Source organism: Rhodnius prolixus, unplaced genomic scaffold (assembly GCF_049639745.1).
Source record: "Rhodnius prolixus isolate KJV_2025 unplaced genomic scaffold, Rpr scaffold_2, whole genome shotgun sequence".
In the NCBI taxonomy this organism is placed as follows: domain Eukaryota; kingdom Metazoa; phylum Arthropoda; class Insecta; order Hemiptera; family Reduviidae; genus Rhodnius; species Rhodnius prolixus.
The window spans coordinates 62133242-62148058 of record NW_027411592.1 but is presented as its reverse complement, the minus strand read 5'-3'; the positions used below and the strand labels follow the sequence as shown (position 1 = coordinate 62148058).

General features: G+C 39.1%; 3 protein-coding genes across 12 annotated transcripts in view; 1 reads left to right on the top strand and 2 right to left on the bottom strand.

Moving 5' to 3' along the window:
• Positions 1-14817, top strand: part of bma (SCY1-like protein bma) — a 144162-nt gene that overhangs the window by 22968 nt on the left and 106377 nt on the right. For all 10 annotated transcript variants that reach the window (XR_012455931.1, XM_074120181.1, XM_074120180.1 and 7 more), the window contains exon 3: positions 12472-12606. Coding sequence is in view for 9 of the 10 variants with exons in the window: in XM_074120181.1 (XP_073976282.1) it covers positions 12472-12606 (135 nt within the window). In the remaining variant the exon portion in view is untranslated. The remainder of the gene's footprint in view (positions 1-12471; positions 12607-14817) is intronic.
• On the bottom strand, positions 590-3018 carry LOC141450114 (uncharacterized). The gene is made up of 3 exons (XM_074120189.1): positions 2880-3018; positions 2343-2561; positions 590-953 (listed from the first exon to the last, which is right to left on the bottom strand). The coding sequence occupies exons 2-3, from the start codon at positions 2478-2480 to the stop codon at positions 681-683; spliced, it is 411 nt and encodes a 136-aa protein (XP_073976290.1). The 5' UTR covers positions 2481-2561; positions 2880-3018; the 3' UTR covers positions 590-680.
• On the bottom strand, positions 3276-4842 carry LOC141450113 (uncharacterized). Its single transcript, XM_074120187.1, has 2 exons — positions 4602-4842; positions 3276-3668 (listed from the first exon to the last, which is right to left on the bottom strand). The coding sequence occupies exons 1-2, from the start codon at positions 4737-4739 to the stop codon at positions 3396-3398; spliced, it is 411 nt and encodes a 136-aa protein (XP_073976288.1). The 5' UTR covers positions 4740-4842; the 3' UTR covers positions 3276-3395.

Below are 14817 nucleotides of genomic sequence, written 5' to 3'. Positions count from 1 at the left end.
TACCCAGAGGACCACAAAAGTGTCACTATCGATGGAAACTCAAAATTTACGCTTTAATCGATTGCCTTCACCTTGAGGTGGAAACGTGACCAAAAAAGTCAGTTTATTAAATTGTGAGCGAGATCAGTGTGGCTAACTTGGCTTGCTGTAGATTCTCATCTGTTAGTTGGCAGGCCGGGGATAGGCTAATTTAAAGAAAGTTAGGCTGCCAGAAGGATGTGGCTGCTCGCTGCTGAAATTGCCTTTGTTGCGGAGGCGGGTATTAACGCTAAACGATCTTTACAGCTTCACTTGCTCGCTTCCCCCGCTCAGGGCCAAAAAAACTTATTGCCTTTAATGGATATAACCATTATTGCGAGTTTATTTAAATTCCGTTTTAGTTGGGCCTCCAGCTGGTTAGCTAGTTAGAGGATAAGTAATCTCCAGACCCGTTCATGTTCAATGTCTGCGACTCCAGCAACTCCTGCTATGCACACTCACACGACTTACTCTGACTATCACTCTCAAGGTTCTAACTCATTCATGGAACCCATCCCCACTCAATATCTCCTATGTTTAGGTGGTAAGAGAAAGAATGACGAAGGAAAATCATGGGCATAATGTAATTAATCTGTGAATACATAATCAGTTCCAGTTGTTGCAGTATGGTTGCGCTGAAAGTGTGGCAGAGAGAATGTGTTCTAGAGGGTCTTATTTTGCCGCCCTTTGCGAACATCTCTCCTCAGTTGCTTCAGAATTTGAATTTTGAGGTTTTTAAATGAGTCAACTTGGCGAGGACTGCGAGGTCGTCTTGACGGCCCAAATTTGAAGATATTAAAGCAGTATTTATCCACCTTTTCCATCAGCAGGCCCACTGCTAATGCAAATCTGATCACTCGGCTTATTCGTTCCAGTCTCTCAATTCGGTCGAGAGTTTTGAATTCTCGCATATTAGTTCGCAAATATTCATACAACTGTGAAAAAAAAGATTCTTTTTAGACTTAATGGTCAATTCATTGTAGTTATTATTGAACTTATGAAGAAAAGGTTAATAAGATGAACGTTATGGTGCACTTGCTGGAAGAATATTCTTGAATTTTTTGCTAAATGAACATTCGTTTAGAATATCGAAACGCAAACTAAAAATGCAGGAACAATCCCAAAATAGCGCCATGCTGTCTGTTCTTCGGCTCATGGTAATCCTGAGGAAACACATGGCAATTGTGATCAGGCTATGAAAAGGGAGCGAATATTGTAACCTTCCTGATATCCTGAATGGAAGGTTAAATTTCAGATTCAGTGAGGTATTATTAAAGGAAATAATCAATTTACGGCTGAAAGATGTAATCTCCGAAGTGGAAACAGGTATTATCTTCTTAGCTGATAATTCACTTTCATTAGCTCCAATTATTTGGACAATCGAGGGACATGTACCCAAATTTATTATCAACTTAAACGCAGCTGTTGAAATATCCTTTTAGTTTACTTGTGAAGGTAGTTTATCGGGTTTCCGGTTTTAGTGCAGGAGAAGACAGAGCTGAGAACTTACATAAAGCTTCAGTTCGCTGTGAGGCCGCCGCTTGAATATAACGTGGATTGGTGGAGTAATTCGTGCAGAAACCCTGAGAGTTGCAACTTAGATTTAAATCCACGTAATTGTTCCTTTATCTATCGGTCTTTTCTAACGTCAAAATGTGGAAAGAAAAAAATAAATTTTTTTATGACGACTCGTGATTCTCAAAACTTGCTGAAGAAGTGAATTTATTCATAGACGACGAACACAATTGGCCAGAGCCAAAAACTATTGGGCTAATTGCCCAATACTCTACACTTGATGACAGTATCTGTCCCGGGGAACCATCCTGAATAATGTTAGAAAACACGCCTGAATCTTTATTTCTGCCGTCTTTACGGCAGTCTAATTTTATAAGAATTAAATTGCATCTAAATTCCAAATTTAAAGACAATCGCCTGACCGGAAGTAGCACTGCCGGAAAGTTTTTTAGTTTTTAAGGAGAAAAGTGCCGCGATTTCCTTTATATTTGTTGTGCTAATTCTATTCTTGGTATGTAGATGATCAAGTATCGTAATGGACTGTTCATTTCCTTCAAAATGGCTTCCCTAAAGTTTTCGTAAAACTTCTTATTTACGTGATTTATATATTTACATAGCTATAAATATTTTCAAATCGTTCCGAGTATGGACGAAATTCGCGAGTGAAAATTGCGAACAATAGAGAGAGATAAGGTCGGATGAGAATCCACAGCAGATTTTGTTTCATGTCGCGTTCACAAGTTCGTTCTGTTACTAGGAGAGAGGATAAAGTTCAAACAGATTGCTGAAGTAGATGGTGATAAACTAACCTTTGGAAAAGATAAGGGAACCCATTTGTGCTTTTGAAAGCACTGCGCAATGTAGAGGACGCCTCGGAAGAGCTCGTCTCGCCTATGCCCCTTACGTTGGCTTTTATCTCCGTCGCCGAAACATCTCATTGAAGACATTGTGTTCTTAATTTGTTATTACAAGAATTATTTCTCAAATAGAATCTCTGTGTTATGTTTTGTGGTCACTGTGTTGAATGGCTAAAAGTAAATATGTTTAATTTATTTAATAAATAACCATCTGATTTTGTGTTCTTTTACTATCGCTTACATAGGAAGTATTGAAAACGTTTTAGTATTTACTATCCAACGGAAATGTCCGTTTGGAAATCCCTTGCGTTCAAAAAATCTGATTAAAAACAAAAATAGCTTTATGACTGTGATGGCTGCAAGCTCAGACATTATACTTCCTTTGTGAACTTTTTACAACTCTACTAAATGTAAAATGAAAAATAAAATGTGTATGCAATAAAGAGAACAAGAAGGCCTTGGCCATCTTGCATTTAAAGCTCAACATACCTTTTCTCCAACCTCACAACATTATGTTATATGATTCTTGATTAGATTATTCTATCTTTTACCGTATAAGAGACTAGGATGACACTTCAGAGTGAAGCCAGGCTGCACCTCTCGTCGCCACTTCCTGAAAGCTAATATAAACCAAAAACCTATTGATCTTCCGGAAATGGAATTTCCGGTCGGACGGTTCTCATCCAGCGGCTCCTACACCGCACAATCGCAACTTTACACTTATACAATACAAACTCTCAACGTTTAAAACTAATTTTTTGAGACCCAGGAAATCTCAAAACGTTATTTCAGGTGAGAACTTAGACTTGGAAACATGCTCTGAACACTCACTCACTATATCGAAGGGAGAGGAAGTATCGAAAGCAAGACCGGAAAGAAAAAGAATTATGGGCTGCTACTGTATAATTAATTTGTCTGTAATACATGATTAGTTTCAATTTGTTGCAGTTGTTGTTGCTACACTTGCCACTTGTTGTTTCAAAAGTCCGTCTTAGGTGTTGTGGGTCAATCGGTCTCACTTTGCCGCCCTTTGCAAGTATCTCCCTTCAGTTGCTTCAGAATTCTAGTCCTCAGGTTCTTGAATGTGTCAACTTTTCGTGGACTCCTGACTTTTCTTGCTGGCTCCAATTTGAAGACATTAAAAGTGTACTTATCCATTTTTTCCAGCAGCACGCCTACCGCTACTCCATATCTGATCACTCGACTGATTCGTTCCAGCCTCTCTGTTTTCTCCAGATCGTTCAATTCCTGCATATGAGCGCGCAAATATTCATACAACTGTCAACAAAGATTTATGTTAGACATTGTTTTGTAATGTGTATACTAATTTGTGTACAAGTTCGCCATGAAAAGTATAGTATATAGTAATAAACAGCACTCCTCAAAGTGTTAGAGTTCAAGACAGTGTGAGTCTAATGCTCAAACTGTTCAGAACCAGGACTCAGGATAGTGGAGCTAAATAAGGGATATTTGATGCCTGGTCTTAGGTCCATTTTCAAAATTGTAATAATATTTGGCAACTGACAATATAGGAACAACAGATGACTTTCCAAACATAAATTTAAAGGGGCAGCAAACGGGGAGATGCCAGATAGCGGTTAGAGAAAAGCACGAAAAACTAAAAAGTATTGAGGAACTGGTTCGATCCCCTGTATCTAGTAGGCCTTGGATTTTATTTAATGGTTAATATTAGAATATTATAGTAAAGTATGTTTGCTAGTCGCCTCCGTCCACGTCACCTAATTTGGTAGTTGGACGTAAAGCCCGGCCTGAAAAAATAAGCATTACTTTACTTTTTTAATAGCATACAGAGCATATAGGAAAACTTAATAAATGTTCTCGAATTGGTCTCAGGATTGGGTCCTGCAGCAATCAGCTGTTCCCTCTAATCCTGTTTGATGGCGTTGAAATCTCTGGGTACCAAGTTAAGTTCTTTTGCAACTATGATTAGTGGATCAAATCGTAGCCACAGTAAACATGCACGGACATACAAACATTTGTTACAATAGGCTGCCATTTGTCCGCAGCACAATAGATTCATCCTGTTCTCCTTCTACAAAATTTGAAGCAGTACCACTAGAATCGGAGCAATGTTGAGCTTCCAGTTCTTTGCGCTTTCATTTTCTGAGATTTTGTTTCATGTCGCGTTCACAAGTTCGTTCTGTTCTTAGGAGAGAGATAAAGTGCTGAAGTAGATGGTGTTAAACTAACCTTTGGAAAAGATAAGGGAACCCAATTGTGCTTTTGAAAGCACTGCGCAATGTAGAGGACGCCTCTGGAGAGTTCGTCTCGCCTATGCCCCTTACGTTGGCTTTTATCTCCGTCGCCGAAACATCTCATTGAAGACATTGTGTTCTTAATTTGTTATTACAAGAATTATTTCTCAAATAGAATCTCTGTGTTATGTTTTGTGGTCACTGTGTTGAATGGCTAAAAGTAAATATGTTTAATTTATTTAATAAATAACCATCTGATTTATTATTTATTATATTTTTAATTAGATTTTGTCAGTAAAGTCATGAATTGGGGAAGACGATGTGGTCAAGTTCCTGTTAGTAATTATTATTAGCTTATTATTGAAGTTCGGCTAGTTAACTTCCGCCCAATCCCTGATCCTCTATTTAGAATATAATTAGCATTTAACTTGTTCTCCTAAACATCTCGTAAGTAAAGATCTAGATTGGCGCTTTAAGGACAAACCAGCTTCAAACCTTACCTCAAAATGGCTTTTAAATCAATTTTACAGGAGAGAAATTTTTAAAAAAAAGAAAAGTAAGCAATCTCCATGCGGGCAATGAATTTCCTTGGTTTGCAGAAAATAGTTTTCGGGGGGAAAAACGAAACAAAACGTGGAAAACGGTTTCAATGATGTAAGTTGCGGGAAATACTTGTTTCAGGATTCATGGTGACCACTGAATCAGTATTCAATAAGAAAGTTCTGCAATTCTAGATTAGGTGTTATCCTGGCTAAACAACTGACCGACACGCCCCAACTTTGTAGGAAACACTTTGTCCAGAAGTAAGGTCGTGTCGACGACCATGTCGCCGTTAGTTATGAGTCTCTGTTTTAATACGCTGCAAGTTCCAAAGCGGCCGGTTGATTAAACTAGTCGTGAGACAATGTGCCGCATTATCAAAGTTGGAAAAAACGACAAATATTTAATTTCGCGCTCAAAATGATTTAAATAATAGAACGTTAAGAGCGTTGTGTGGGCGAAGCTTCTGAAACAAACCAGCCGACTGCGCGCTGGGGTGAGCAAGCATAGAATTATCTCAAATATTTGTGGCAAGGGAAACCAACAGCAGAGACACCATCATAATAAGGGACAATTCTTCCGCTTCAGTGTCACTGCAAATTCTGCAAGGATGGGGCGTTTGCCCTAGTAGTCTTCCAAAACAATTATTTTCTAACCAGCTTTATTGCCCTATATTTTCTAATATTAAGTTTGCCTGCCAAACGTCTTGAGGGCCCACTATTTCAACACTGGCCTACAGCATAAATTACTGCCAGTTTGAATCGCTTATTTTTCTCTTTCTCTTGCTCACAGAAACGTAGCGTGCATAAATTGTCTGGGTAGACTATAGAGGGGTGAATCTTCAGTTTTAAGTAAAAATGGAATTCCTTGATTAGAGGACTTTGTTATTTTCTATATTATTAATCCGTTAAAACAATATCAGAAGGTGTACGTCTGTGTCACCCACGCACTCATATGATCTAAAACTTGTTCGGATTCAGGAGCCTAGAGAGGAATGCCCGTCGAAAGCTGAATTTTGCTAATTTGACATTTGGTCGCAATACGTGTACTTTCCCAGAAGTAAATACAAACACCTGTTTGGAGCGACTTACTGTTTCTGCGGCCTTATCAGTTTGTAAGAGAACGTTTTGAAACCTTTAATTCGTGCCAGAACAGTTCTCATTCTCAACAACAGCACTAACTTACTGACAAAATCCACAATGTTGGACATGAAATTTTGTTTTCATTCCCAATTAAATGTTTTTCTCCTAACTTCCCTGTGTAACTGCAATTTAAATATGACTGGCAAACATTGTGTGAGAAAATTTTGTAGTATATTCAGCTCAGTTGGCTGTTTTTGTTGGTGGAGAAGGTCTGTGCTAAACTTACTAATTAGGGCATTTAGCGCTGAACCAGCCCAACTAAGTACCGATGACGGCCCTACCTCTTGAAGGGCTCCTCCCAGATCGCAAATAGCTGGATCATGGTCTGCTATTTACAAATCAGCCGCTCCATAGTTACTCTTGCGGGTAATTATATTTGAATTGTTCATCATCAATACTCCTAATTTTTCACTTTTTCAACTTCTCTTAAGTTTAAATGAAAACGTATTTCACGGCCCGCCGTTTTTGAGATTGCATCTAAACGGTCGGTCTTAACGTAAAACTATCGATCAAGTGTGTGGGTCGAACCTAACATAAATTATTGGTCTATTTTATACCATTAAAAAAGAATTCAAGGCCAAACCGAGAATGGAACCTGCTGCACAATACCTCTATTTTCCGCCCCCACCGACAATTTTTACTTCCGTTGAAAACTCAAAACGAGAAACTTCAAGCGATCGCAATACTTCCCCCACAAAGTAGTAACAGGAAGGAAATGTAACTCCTGTTTACCCAAACATTACTTCCTCTGAGGCAAGCTTGTTTCTGGTCTCGTACAGTTTGAGCTCCCTGAGTTTTGAGAGGAGTGTAGGAGGCGGGAAGTGTAAGTGAAGCCCAAAGAGGTTTATTTACAGGAACATACTAGAAAGTTTCTATAAGTAGGCTATTGTTAGGCTTTACTGCCGTTGGCAACACTGACCACTCTCCTACTTACTTCTAACTTCTTCTTCTTCTTCTTCTTCTTCTTATATAAATCTTTTGGAACTTTTCTGCGACCATTTCCTTTTACAGTAATCCGAACCGTATGAGAGACTCTCCTCCACCTGCAGAGGCTGTACGTCGTCCCCGGATGTTCTTAAAACAAGTTTCTCTCTTTTCCACAGAATTGTAACCATTCATTCAGATCTTTGGTGCCTTTAGTCCAAGTATAAAGTCTGATTAGCTTTAAATTTATCTCTGTAGCTTGTTTTTACTAGCTTTTGGCGCGCAATAAATTGTTTCGTTTCTATTCAAACCGATCTTCTTCCATCACCAGCAAATTGGCGGAAATACAATCTTACACGAAGGAATGTCCCTTTTATAAAAATAAATAATCATTTAAAAAAATTTTAATTTACATTTTATTTAAGTGGTCTCATTTCATTATATTTAAGTTGTTCTTAAATCAACTGTTTTAAATGAAGATTAGTTAGACAAACAGAAATCAGTCAGATTAAAGAGTTGAGCAAACAGATCCAGACGTCACATTATCGTTATGTAGATCAGAGTAGATCTATCAGATCGATAGAGAGAGAGAGAGAGTAAATAATTTTATCCAAAAAATGACTCCCTAATTAATAATTTACAAATGTTTATTAATGTGAGGTTTGTGACAAGTGTTGAGGGCGGTTGATTAAGACAACAAACGTGGTGTGTGGCAGCAGATAGAGTGGCTGTGAGAGAACTGTGGCTGAGTGGAGATCACATAGTTGCGGTGAAGTCTGCCACAGGTAAGTTGGTATCTGGCAGCCTGCCCTTTGTCTGAGGGTGTTGCCTATGCAAATCTCCCTGCCCACACCCACAAAGTTCTGCTAAAGCTGGCTCACACTCCGCCAGTGCCATTCTGATTATGTATGTATTCAGAATTCTGCTTGTTAATAACAATAATACACTATGTTTATGTATAGAAATATTTACGCAAACACCTAATTGCATAAACATGGTGTGTGTGTGTATCACTGAACAGGCCAAACTTCACCTTCAGAACTTCGCTAGTCCTACGACAAGCCTTCAATGCTATTGTACCGAACCTCCTGCGATAGGTCTTCAATGCTATTGTACCGGAGCTCCTACAACAGGACTTCAATGCTATTGTACCGGAGCTCCTACGACAGGCCTTCAATGCTATTACCGGAGCTCCTACGACAGGCCTTCAATGCTATTGTACCGAACCTCCTACGATAGGCCTTCAATGCTATTGTACCGAAGCTCCTACAACAGGCCTTCAATGCTATTACCGGAGCTCCTACAACAGGACTTCAATGCTATTGTACCGGAGCTCCTACGACAGGCCTTCAATGCTATTACCGGAGCTCCTACGACAGGCCTTCAATGCTATTGTACCGGACTTCCTCGACATACCTTCAATGCTATTGTACCGGAGCTCCTACAAAAATAAAAAATATTCTGAGAACACTCTCACGCCTTTCTCTTACGTAGATTTACATCAATATTTCCTACAAATCTAACCTCCTAGGCCAAGCAGTTCGTCGGGCAGCCTGTAAAGCTACTGGTATCTAATTCCGGTCTAAGGCTAGGGTTTTATTAAATGACTTAAATGGGAAAAAGGTAAAGGACGACAACTTTCCACCTTACATTGTAAGGATAACCTTACTTATGAAGGGGATAAAAAAGAGGGACTGAGAAACTGCCTTTTGTAGTTAGCACATGGACTGCTGAATGATGTCATGCTCTCTAAAACTCGGTTATTTAACTGGCACTAAACCTAGAAGTCATTTATGATTTTGAGATTCACTTTATTAATCAGAGACCGCGCCTAACCACAAACCTCCTCACACTCGCACTTCTACAAATTTCTGTCAAAACTAAGAATTGCAATACTTCTCCGGGGCGGAAGAAGAAAACGAACCACCCGGGGGAGTATAACCCCCACCCACCCACAACTGGATTGAAGAATATTGCATTTAACATGATGGTTTGCTTGTCAGGCGATCAATATTTGCTGAGCCCGTAATGGTCCTGTAATTAATGCCGCAGATTATCCCTTAATAAACACTTTTCCATTCTCGCCAGAAAGAAATTCTACGGGCAAAGTGGATATTGGTGAAAATTTGATTACAAATTAGCAGTTTAAGTGGCTCAGTGGGCGGAGCTCTAAAGATTGATTGTCAATTAGCTAGCGATAGACAGAATGGGGCCCAATCAACAAGTCCGGAAGTGAATGTAATGACTTTTGACATTTCAATTAGCTGGTGGACTAGAATTGTTGCCAGAGATCGCTCTACAGACCAGTCGCTATTCAGCACAGACCTCCTCCTCTCCTCACCTTATCATCATCATCACACTACTTCCGCAATTACTTCTTCAATTGGGCATGCAATCTAACTCTCCTCTATAAGTACGTGTTTTGATTGAAAACTTGATTTTACAGCATTATTTTTTATCCATTAATGAACGGTGCAGTTCAGAAACCTAAAGCTCTTATGTGAACACCCGCATGATCTTACTGGAGTTTTTTTAAATTTGAGCAAATTTGAGCAATGACCTCTTCAATATTATTTTTCACTGAATAAAATGGTCTTGTTGAATGTGTGACGTCACAGCTCTTCAACTTTCCCGTAGAGGAAGTCACAAAAGGAAATGGCCACTTAAGTTTAGTGGGAGTCTACCCCCACTCTTCCACCAACTTGCTGCTAAATGTATTTTTCTCAGAAAATGTCGTTTTTGGGTTTTGTTGAGCAACACAAATTAACACCTTCCAAACATTCTCCAACCGTGATATTTCTCCGAGATAAGCAATCTTAATTCAGATGAGGCGTCAGAATACAAAAATAATTTAAAAAAAATTAATTAATGCCTCGTATAGTCTCGAAACTTCTATTAAAAAGTTCTATCCATCGGAAGATCTCAACATCAGCAACTTGCGATGCTGAGATACTTGACGAAACTTCCAAACAGCAGATCAATTTTCCAGTAGAGCAGGGGTGAGCAACCTTTTTAATCAATGGGCCAATTTTAATTTTAATTTTTTTTGGCGGGCCGCACATAGATTAACTCTTATTAATAATTTACGAAACTTCGCGTCCGTATTGCATGTTTGAACAAGTCGCCGACAAGTGTGTATCTCGTCACAAAAAAATCGCGCAGACGCGGCGAGTTCGTGTTGCATGTTAAAAAACGTCGTCGACAAGTAACTCGCCATAAAAAAATATTTAGGTTTAGTATGTACGTACTACCATTTTATTATAATTAATTTTATGACAATATATTGATGGGAGAAAGTCGATAAAATAAATAATTTTAGAAATGCTTGGCGGGCCGCGTGTTGCTCATCCTTGCAGCAGAGCATTCTAGGGTGCGGTGGGCACTAACTGGCAGATTAGGAAAGCCGCGTACACTGCCGAACATTGCCGAGCGTCTTCAACCTGTTGAAGAACGAGCTCGCTTGTAGACCCCCACGTCTCTTCTAGCCTCCCCCAACCTACAAAGGGGGTGGCCAGAAATGGCCCAGAATGCAAGCAACAAGTACACAAAAACAGAAACTGTGCAACTCTCTGTTCTATTGGAAATTACGTTCATTCACCGCTCTGTTTTTCTGGCTTTTTAGATATTAACAGATTGTGGTCAAATGATTATTAATATGGGAAAAACCAGATGAAAGGCTGTTATCGAGCTCCATTTGCCGCGCTCACTTGTTGCTCCTGGAGCTCATATTGGGAGTGTCGCGCTCTTGTCGAACTTCCGATATTTTTACCGGAAACATTTAAAGGTCCAGTAAGTTTGAAAGAAGAGGATGTTTAGAAAATTGTTTTTAAGAAAAAGTTTAACAAAAGTGGCAAATCTTAGAAAAAGCAAACTTAATATTTTGTTGGTGACGTGGCAGTACGGCGGCGGTCTAAATCCCTCAAAAGGAAATGGCTCTTTAGAGAAAAACTGTTATCTTGAGTTAGTAGGCGAAGGTGTAAAATGATTCTACACCTTCTTCCATCTTGCCCTAGGAAATATCCTGGGTCCTGTTCTATACACACTGCCAACATTCCTACCCATCATCAAACTATCCTCTCTCCTACCTAGATGTCACTGCAATCCTCTAGCCTCACAAAGATATTCGCCAACAGGAACCTTAAATCATACTGGCATATAGCTGTAGCTCTTCATTGTTAGTATTGAGGGAAGTTATTACAAAACAGAAAAAGGAGGAGCTTCTTAATGGTGACGCAAAATGACGGCTAAATAGGGCTGTGGACAAACTCTAGTTGGCAATTCCAGACTATTCCCCCAATAATTTCTTATAGCTGTGCAATAAACTGGTAAATTAAAGCAAAATGCGTAAACCAGTTATTATTGAAATTTATCCTTTCTAATTTAAAGGTTAGGAAAGTATAGCGAGCTATAAAGCGGCCATCTTACCGGGGATAAAAGCCGACTAATAGAGCGGCGGCCGGAGCACAAACTTGGACCCTATAATGTTTTTATAACGCCTTGTTTAAAATTTGTTCCGCGTCCACTTGCAGCAAAATCACATGTTGGTACTGCCGCCTCTACAATGCGGTATTAAACTCACACAGGTGCAGAGTAATATGGAGGCTTTAGTGTCTATAAAACGGAAAAAGTAAACTCACAAAGGTTGAGTTTGGGTGTTTTACTGAGAACATACACGTGTTTAGACCAGACTGTCTGCAAATGGTCTATTTTATACCAACTCTTTCTTGTATTGATTTACAAACTTCTGCTTTAAATTCATTACGGTCAATTACTCAATTGTACTCTAAAAGTGGCCTGCTCTTCTCGCAGCACCATCAGAAATTAGTTTGGCTTTACTCAGTTGTTTGATTGGCATGTGTACGTGAATATGTCCGTTTATATACAACATATGTTGGCCGGTAGCACTCGGTTGAGATCGATAAGCCGTTCAATAATCTTTCTTTGAACTCTCTACATCACACTAAAATAATAAATAGATATCAAGTATTAAAAAGATCAATATTATATAAATTATAAATATAACAATAATATTAAGATGAAATAGAAGTGGAAGGTCGTTCGGTCTTGAAGTAGAGACTGACTGAGCCGAAATTAGGGAGGCCATTCTGTGGCTTACCTAACAAAATATTACCTCCTCCTCCTCCTCTGTTTCGGTTGGAAGAGTTTATTTTGAATTTTTTATTACAAAAACTATTTTTTGTGTGTCTATTTAAAACTTTTAATTGAAACTATTTTTAATAGTTTTTTTTTTTTGCACAGGAAGTTTCTGTGTTTGTGTTTGAAAAGAAGTGCGCTGAAAAACTGCACAAACCAAAACGGAAGGAAACGGTGACGGAATTGTTGCGAGGCAGTGTCAGACAGTTGGAAAGATCTAGGCATCCCAAAATATTGCAGGTATGTAAATTTCATTTTACTCGTAATTATGTATGAGATTGGAGCCTCCTTGATTAGCGAGGAATTAGTGATGCACTCTGGGAAACAGCATTCCAGTTTCAAGTTTCGGAGAGTTTATTTAATTATTTTCTTTAAAAGAAATTTTGGACCATTCCATAGTTGGATGAAGCAAGTCCAGCCCAGAGAAGGTGGCAGAAGATCAAATGCAGAGGGTGTCAATGCCATCTAAATTGTTTTTGCCCCCCACCCCTCAGAGAGAGCGGAAAAGCCCTCTTTGCTCAAACTTCAACGTCAACGCCCAGATGTTCACAGGATTGTGATTAACCACAAGACGTAAAATTAAGATTAAGCAACAACTCCCTGCAATGTCTACAACAGGAAATACAGAACACGCTATTAAATTCTAGATGAAACTGTATTTCTGAGGAAAGAACGCTTTAATAGACTCTAAGTAAATTCTGAGCTATTTATTATGCATTAAAAAGCGCAGACTCAGCTGAGCTGGCCCAATTAGAATGTATCCAGGCGAGCTGCTGCAAGGAACTCCAGGCTGTGCAGCAGGTTAGGTTACTTTCTTCTGGCTTCCACTCCCCTTTCATCCTTTTGAATAAGTGGTTCCTTTGGGAGAAGTTTAGCCGGTCGATTGCTTTACGTGTACTTTAGCTAAAGCTCCATTAATTTAAGTTGGCCAATTATTGCTCGCCCATTGTCGGCAACGTGATCGCCTCCGCCTACGTTTGATTGTATAATTTGTTTCTAAGTAAAAATCATTATCTTTCTTGGGCAAACGTTTCTTGAGTAATTTGCGGACATTGAAGAGCTAGAGACCCAGAGGGAGCTGTTTTGCCAATGCCAACCTGATTACTTTCTTACCCCTCCCCTTAATAAAGCCCAGTCTGACGCAATTACATTCATTTGTCTAACAATCTAATTTCCAAAACTATATTTTTGCCAGTGGCACTTTTTTAAGGTACCTGAACTGCAAAATCTGTTCATTCTTTGATTGCTAACTAGGGAATTAAATTTTATCGTTGCTTAGAATGTTTACTAAAATGACAGTTTATTTCAATGTCTATAATAATTTTAATGAACTAAAAATACAGCGTGAGGTCACACCATCCCAGAAAAATATTTAAACCTTGAGATAAGTCCGAAATATTTAATATATAAGTTCAAATGAAGTATCTCCTAATCTAAGTGTCTGCCTAGAAACTTACAAAATGCAGGTTTGTAAAGGCACACTTTCGGTTGGCCCAACATTCCAACTCAGACTTTTGACAGATGTCCTCCTCTCGTTTAGAGATACTTGTGGCAAGCAAGGATATCTGAGCTTGGCGAAAATCCCACAAGGAGTCGGAGGAGAGCAGAATTGAAGAACCGGATATATCACTTCGGTTTAAAGCGAATTTCAGACGTGAACTTTAATGAATTGTAGCCGCTTGCTTTTATATTGAGTATGAAGCATCGCCATTGGTTTGGGGGCTCGCAGACAGCCTTACCTGCGCCAATCATGTGAACGCTAAGGGCACTGCAGACAGAGCATCGCTAGCTTCCCTGAGGTATTGAGAATCATAATGTTCCAAACTTCCAAAGCAAAGGGCGGCGGATTTAAGAATGGCAAGGCAAGGGGGTTCTGAGATATAAGAAAAAGTGATTAATTAAATTGAGCATTAGAAATTCGCTTCCGGTTTCGAATTTGGTTCTCCCACCACATGTAATCCTTAACAGTAAAACCAATCAGTAATGTTTCAATCACGGCAATACTAATTTGGACTGCAACGCTCGGTTAAGTTTTACCACCTAGTGACTGAAAACTTGAGGGCAATTAGACATTATCCAAATCCTCTTTTTTTAGCAGAATAGATCATCAATGGAACGTGGAATGTTTAAATCAGGTTAGAAAAAAGAATAAAATAAAATTACCATCAGCTCTGTGGTGCTTTTAATTTAAAATTACACCAAATGGTGCGGCTGGCACCTAAACAGCACTGGTGCCTTGATTTGCATGCACATCATGAAGACCCAGCTGTGGGCGAATGGTAGTTGACAGTGCGCTCCTCAGACCACAGTCTATACACCCCCGCAATATAGTTTGCTAAATTGTTAATACCGGCTGATTTAATTATTGTTCCAGCTATTGTTTCCGGTTCGCCTCTCTCCTCACTTTATTGTTTTGCAAAATTATTAATCACTCCTACTGATTTAATTACC